The 7659-nt window shown below is 41.5% G+C and overlaps 1 protein-coding gene across 6 annotated transcripts in view; it reads right to left on the bottom strand.

Moving 5' to 3' along the window:
- Positions 1-1821: 1821 nt before the first annotated feature.
- The window catches only part of fgfr2 (fibroblast growth factor receptor 2), a 38718-nt gene continuing 32880 nt past the window's right edge, over positions 1822-7659 (bottom strand). For 3 of the 6 annotated variants that reach the window (XM_040138876.1, XM_040138878.1, XM_040138877.1), the window contains exons 16-18: positions 5927-6064; positions 5293-5398; positions 1833-3811 (exon numbers count right to left, since the gene is read on the bottom strand). In XM_040138876.1, coding sequence (XP_039994810.1) covers positions 3647-3811; positions 5293-5398; positions 5927-6064 — 409 coding nt within the window. In that variant the 3' untranslated portion in view covers positions 1833-3646. Of the gene's footprint in view, positions 3812-5292; positions 5399-5618; positions 5786-5926; positions 6065-7659 lie in introns of those variants that run through there. The other 3 variants (XM_040138879.1, XM_040138880.1, XM_040138881.1) reach the window with 2 other exon arrangements.

Below are 7659 nucleotides of genomic sequence, written 5' to 3'. Positions count from 1 at the left end.
TCATTTTTATATTGGCAAATGAAAGTTATGCAAAACCTCTGTGAGGACGTGTAATCATACATTTAAAACTGTAATTTTAATATATGATGAAACTTTGCAGCATATAACGCAGATTCATGGATGGAGAAGAGGATGAGCAAAATACACCACTTTAACTGTGAGATGCAGTATTGTCAACTTTATAGGGTGATTTAAATGTTTATGATATCAATTCATGCTGTTAAATGGCAACATTTTATTACCGATGTGATAAGATAAATGAGAATCAGACTTTTTGGTTTGAAATTAGTGGTTTGTTGCCTTCACGTGATCGCTGACTGATGACTGAGGTCATAGGTAACCCATCTATTTATTTACCCCTACATCATTATCAAAATGTAACCAAAACTGATCATGTATCTCTTGAAAGAGCAAGCTTTGCTCTACGTTAGGATCCATTGCGTCACATTACTGACATCAGATAGAGTATATTTGTCTCACATAAATGCAATGATGAAATAGAGGATTAGATGAAACAATCTAATTCTCTATTTCATCTCCCTGGAGTTAGTTCACTCCTCCCTGCTCCCTGCCTGCCTGTGTGTGCCATCAGCCTACAGCACAATATACAGCCGTTCTGATAAAAGTGTGCAATAGCCATTGTGGATATCTGGCTGCCTTTCTCTCCGCTCCCCCCTTTAATGAGTGTGTATGGAGCTGCGGTTTATCCTGCCACTCTTTATTTCCAATCCCCCTCCAATCCTCCAGGGCTGTAAATATTTTCTTCCCCTTATTCTATGGAAAAAAGAGGAATGTTTTCTGACTGACTTTTCCCTCCAAGCTCTTTTCAGGTTCCAGAGACATGAGGGGACACGTCCATTTGTGGAAGACTTGGAACTGCTGTGCGTGTATATGTGTGTGTGTGTGTGTGTGTGTGTGTGTGTGTGTGTGTGTGTGTGTGTGTGTGTGTGTGTGTGTGTGTGTGTGTGTGTGTGTGTGTTTATTCAGAACAAGTTGAAGGTTGGCAATAGAGGGGATACAGATTTATGTTAAAGAACTTTTTAACCTTATATACCCACATTCGCACGAACCTATGTTGTTTCCTCTCATTTTTGTGGTTTAAGTGTACAGCAACATATTTAAATATTGTATAAATATAAATGGACTTCCAGACGTGCTTACTATCCACCTGCCAATAATTTGTTTTTAGCCAATGCTAGTATAATGTTGGTATGTAATGTCGGTCAGTCGATCCACCAGTTTGGTACATACACTTATGTCTCCCACAGGATGAACTGTAATAGCTTTGGCGATTAACTTTTCATCTACGACCACCATCAAGTCAAAATTTAAAGGTTTCCAATGCTTGCTTCAGAAGCTCTCCCTAATGCCATGACCTATGAGTGGCTCTATCATTATCGTACTATCTACCACCATTACTGAATGCGACCACATCCACAGCTGCCACTATCAGTCACACTCGCTAATAGATCAACTTTGATTAACTTACATTAAATCAGATAAATCGGCTACTCACTCTGTTGAATTAAATCCGCTCTGATAAGAGAAAAAAGGGAAATCAATCAGCTAATCGGAGCTCCTATTAGTGTGCCAGGAGACTAACAAAGATTCTTTGTCTGATCAAAGTCAAACAGATTGAGACTCACAGCTACACTATCATGACAATGATGAGTTTCCTGTTCATTAACAAAATTGCTTTGACCACTGGCATAAATTTAGAATCTAACTTGATCACATTTATTGTGTTTGTGCTGAGCTTAGCAGTTTTGCATGAGGACTTGGCTTATCAGGACAACTAAAGCAGTTTTTATGTAAAATGACACCACTCCTGTCAGAGTCAACTAGTCTGAGAAACAGGAAAACATGCTTTCCCCACTTACTGAGGCCCCGCAGATTTGTCCAGTTTTTCTGAATTAATTGCAGATATGGTGGGAAATCCCTCTTCTTGCATAGTAAGTAAAGAATCAAAGCATGCAAGAAAATACTTTCTCCTAAAAAGCACTGAGTACTTAGTAATGACAGCTAAGCCATCTCCACCCATACTCACTGCAAAAATGCACAACTTCAAACTAACTCAGACATTAGGACAAGAATATATTTTTCCATCATTTATTTCGCAAATGTCCCATAAACACTTGCAAAAAACATCTTAAAGTTGGTCCAGTAGAAAAAAAAAAAAAAAAAACACTTGAATGATTTAATACTTTGTTTTTCAGCTTTCAATTCTCTCAAGTAAATTTGGAGTCTATATTTAAGTCTTAACGAAGGAGTGGATTGCTAGTAGGTATTTCCAAATTCTTTTTTGTTTCAATCATACATAAATATCCAGAAATCAATCTCATTTCCTAAAACAAAGCTAAGAAAGAGTAAAATGACTGGATAGAAATGGCATCAACATCTACATAAGAAAGGGATTAGCTGACTATAAAATGTACACTTTTTTTAAATTTAACTTAAAATTCACATTCATATATAAAACTTACAAAACCTGGATCTTTCAAACCTACTAAAAATAGCTTTTTTCTGTTACTGTTGAAAGATCATTTTAAATTACCATAAATTTAATGGATTATTTATGTATTATCAGCATCATTAATTTCATCATTTATGCCATATTGTTTTTGTTCTTTTTCCAGACTTTTTTGATTTATTTCAAAAACACATAAGTCAATAAATTAACATGCTACCTCAGTCCCTGAAAGCCAATACTCAACTGTGTTACTGATTGAGAGTACGACAGGTGTTTGTGTATATTAAAGTGTGTATCCGTCTCTGTATGTGTGAGTGTGTGTGTGTGAAGAGAAATATAGTACACATTACCTGTTAGCATACCTGCCGCAAACTCAAAGTAAGGTAGGGAGGGATGGGGTTATTTCCATACAAAAAATAATTCATTGTAAATATATAATATATATTTATACATATTTGAATATATTTACAAATATACCCAGCACTATACATTATACTGTGTATTTTTTCTCCAGAATAATTGGGAAGGTTTATCAAGAGAACTGAAAAAGAAATGCATCAATATTACAAAATAAACTGGAGAGCAGTTTCTATATGTGCTCTCCTCCTATTCCTCTGTTTTGTTAGTCGGAGCTTTTTTCTCTCAGTCCTTTTCCTATTTGTCATGCTCTTCTAGTCCCTTGTTTTACGTTCACATCGATCCATACATTCCTCCAGGAGCAAATAACAGTCTTGGAATGCCAGCCACTGGAATGGGATCACCAAACAAATAATGCCGTTGATTGCAAAAAACTCTCTGGGTACAAACATGAGAACCAAACTGAAAGGTCTGTGTTGATATGAAGGGAGAGGAGGAGGAGGAGGGTCCCCACTGAACGTCAATTCATTTAGTCAGTAAAAAACAGCTTCTGCAGGGTCCCCGTCCTCTCCTTTAAGACCTCATGTGAGCATGTAGTGTATGTAGTGTGTCTGTGCATGGCAGTATGAGTGTTTGACAGCAGCGCTGCCACCAGCCCAGTCCCATCCGGGTCCATTAGTCCACTGGGAACCAGAGGGGTGATGGGGGGGCAGGAGGTTGGGTGGATGTCAGAGAGGGTGTCTGTGCAATGTGTGTTCTGGGATGTTGAGGGGTAAGACTGGGGCGGGTCAAGCTTAGGTAGAGAGGGTGGGTGGGGGCTCATGTTTTGACATTTCCATTGATGTGCTGGTACTTGGGGAGGCAGGGCTCATCCGGTAAGGGGTCATGGGAAAACACAGAGTCATCACCAGAGGAGCAGGAGCTGCGAGTGTCGGGGAAACTGGGGGAATACTGCTCTGTTGGGGCGCACAGGTCCAGATACTCCTGTAGACACAGACAGAGGAAAGAGAGGGTTGGGTGAGATCACTTACACTCAGACACAAGCTTATATGTTACAAAAGGGAAAGAAGATTCAAGGGAGTGAGAGGCAAAAGACCTAGAGCAAACAAGAGAACATAAATACAGTATATTGCTGAAATCCTGTCTACAAGAACAGGGAATTTCCAGATGAGAGTGAGAGAGGTGGAGGAGAAGAGTATCGCCTTCATTATGATATTTATCCAAATCATACAAAATCACCCTGTAAGGATTTATGAAACAGAGCAGAAAAAATAATCTTAAACTCGATACTGTACGAAAATATTTGCAGGAATAATAAGTTATAAATTGATTGTTGGACTGCTGGCTGATCCAGTGGAGCATGAGGATAGCAGGGTTGACCTAGTTGCAGTCTTGATCCACTACAAAACAGTTTAATGTGGTTGTGAAGTTGGGGAAAAGGGGATACGTTTGGACCAGAGAGCTGGGGCAGATTTGTGGCAACTCAGCCCTTACGGCATCCCCTTCACATCACTCTCAAGTTCAGTCCAAACAAATTTGACATCTGACAAAGAAACGCCCAACATAAATGCTATGAGAGGGCTGGAAAAAATAAAGGCGCTGGCAGAACACGACGCTGAATTCCAAAAAAATGAAGATGAGGGAAGATGAAAACCCCAAGAAATCCTGTTATTAATTTTTGCCTCGGTCCAGTTTTCTGAAATTGTTTTGGTCTTTTCATGTCGGCTGAGACACCCTTTATCCCTCCTCCTTGTCTTTCAAGGTTGTTATTGGGAATAATTGTGAGGAGGAAGAGTTCTTGGTGTTTTCTAGAAAATGAGCACTGGCTCCCATTTTCCCAGCTCAACACGAGAAGGCTCACATTACTGAAGACCTCCACATCTGCCAGCGGTTTGGAGCAGAGGAAAGGGGGGGGCAAGAAAAAGGCGCTTTATTACATTTCAAAAGTTCAAACTCAAAGTTTCTGGCATAAATTCATGAAGTTCCAGCTCCAGAGTAGACACGTCTTGACAGCTTTCCATCGATGGCCTCTTTTCAGGTCGGCATGCGGATATCACACAAGACAGGAAGGGGAATGGAAAGAAATGCGGGCTATTATAGGGAGCGAGGCATGGATGTGATGATTGGGCAACTTCACTGGGCCGTAGCGGCCATATTGGGCCTGGATCAAATCATCCGGCCATTTTTTCGATCACCATTTAGGCCTAGTGTCAGCAACGTGGCTGCTAATGCTCCTAAAGCTTTCAGCAACATTCTGCTGAACCCTACACGCACTGGCAAGAGTGTGGTTTACTTTGGATTGAGAAACATGTTAATACATAGGAATGTATCAGATTATTCGATCATATTATTATGAAATACTGGACTTTGCCAGGGAATTGTAGGGTTTGTGTAGCATGGTTTCTGAATACCCTGAATCCAGGAACTTTATGGAATAAAAATCTGTGTGAGGAAGCTGCACTCACCTCATTGGTGCTGAGGGTGAGGATGCGATCCAGATCCTCTACTAGCTGCTTGAAGGTGGGTCTCTGGGATGAGATGGCATGCCAGCAGTCTTTCATCATCATGTACCTGAGAGAAAGATAATTAGAATCAGTTTACACAAAGGAGGAGAGTGTAGGGAGAGAGAACAGAGTAATTCACTGATGTAGCCATTATTCAGTTTGTCCAAACTCAAGCTGTGCCACTCCTTATCTAGCGGAAATGATGTATGCTTCTGGAGTCAGGTGTCTCAATTTTATAGAATAAATCGAAACAGCAGGCGTTCTCTAAAACTATCTAATTTTCTTACATTTTGATGGGCTGCTGCTGATTACAAACATGCCTCTACTGCTCTCTACTTTGTTCTCCATCAGCCCTCTCAGTGTGGCACCATGGCGGAACTGTGCCATTGTCCGCTGACTGCAGAAGACTTGTGAATGAGGACACTGATAGTAGCCAGTCACAGCTGTGCAGAGCCTGACAAGAGTGGACACACAGCCCCGGAGTCACGGATCTGATTGAGACTGGGCGCTGAGTCTCATTCTAAGTGTAAGTTTGTATTTGAGTATCAGCTTGGTTAGGCAAGATGCCAGTTTGGCAGAAAAGAGCAAAGCTTACAGCTCGTTGGTGCAGTTGCCAGGCTTGTCCATGCGATGGCCCTCTTTGAGCAACTTGAAGAGCTCTTCAACAGGAATGCCAGGGTAGGGTGAGCCTCCTAGGGTGAAGATCTCCCACATCAGCACCCCAAATGACCACCTGGTAAGACAGAAATGGACATATAGACATTAATAATCCAGTCATGATATACAAGAATCACTCTGAACCAGCAGGATTTGTCTGTAAAGCGTAATCTAAATAAGATTAGGCTCAGTGAGTGTCACTTTCCTTTAATGTACAGATAATTTACATACAGTCACTTATCCAAAGTTTAGAAACAACTTCAATAGTGTGACAGCAGTAGTGTCAATGCCCTCTTTCTGCCGTCCGGTGGCTTGTGGCGCAAACCCGCTCCCAGTGCCACTCTGGCCCTCATCTCAATGATGGCTTTTGTGCCCGGCTGGCTGGTCACACAGGCTGGCATTGTCCAGTCACACCACACCAAAACAAATAGTAGACCACCCACAGCAGAGAAAAGAGGAGGGAGAGGTCCAGCGACAGCCATTGAATATTAACTATCAAGTACTTCCTAAACACAGTATCCTGTAGTTAAATATCAATGATTCCATGCTGCTGATTTCTATAACTGTCATGCTGCATGTTTATATTAGAGATCCACGCTTACAAACATGAATGTGCACGTAAACATTAAGGCAGCCACAGGCCACCTTAATGTGTTATGATCCAACCAGGCAGGTAGGCACGGACAAGCAGGTTGGGCGTTTATCAGTTCCACCATCTGTTTACACAACTGGCCCCAGGTTTGGTCTCTCCACTATCACTGCGTTGTATCTGTCCAGCTGTTGACACACTCATCTCTCCTTTTTGTGCTACTTTGTAACCGTCTCTCAGTGCTTGTCAACCCCTTTGGATTGTCCAGGTTCGTGTCAACCTGCAACCAACCGTGAGTGACCAAATAAACACACACACCAACATGCTCCGGGTCACTTTAAAAGGCCAAGCATTTAACCTTATAGGAGTGTATTTATGTAGTTTCATATTCTCGATTCATTCATTCCTCATTAAATTGATATCTCAAGCAGTTAGGGTGTACATACATCAGTGGATCTGATCAAAACATGAAGATTCAAGACTCTAAAAAGTGATATAGGAGTTAGAGCTGAAGGAATATATTTGTTTTTCTTGGTGAGGGGGGATCAGATCCCCTACACTGCCTCCACCAAGCCTGGCCATGATACAGCTCTCTGGGCTTAAGCTGAAACTCTTTATTCTTACCTACACCAGCCAGAGCAGAGTCCCCTGGGCCCATTTGTCTAAACATCAAGGGCCGAGTTTCATTGGAATTCATGTATTCATTTAATCTGATGTCATGTATGGATCGCCTGCGCTTCTGGTGCTGTTTGAGTGTAAGCCCACCACCCTTCACCTCCCCACCACCTCTCCTCATCTGCCTTTTCCCTTCATATGCCGTGTGAAAAAGCCAATTACTAAAAGTGAGTGATGAAACATAATTAGCAGTGAGCTGATAGAAAGGACTACAGTAACCTACACCCCCCATTCAGCCCCAGGCACTCCCCCAGTTTATTGATTGGTGCTGTGCTATGGAACATGAAGGGCATCTTGTGTACATACAAATATTATTTATGTGCACAAACACATATACACAAACATGGACAGTAGAGAGATTCTCTATCCAAGTGCTTAACTGGATGAGCATTATGTTTAGTGTGCTA

The sequence above is a fragment of the Xiphias gladius genome, chromosome 11, assembly GCF_016859285.1.
Source record: "Xiphias gladius isolate SHS-SW01 ecotype Sanya breed wild chromosome 11, ASM1685928v1, whole genome shotgun sequence".
NCBI lineage: Eukaryota > Metazoa > Chordata > Actinopteri > Istiophoriformes > Xiphiidae > Xiphias > Xiphias gladius.
This window is presented reverse-complemented; position numbering and strand designations above follow the sequence as displayed.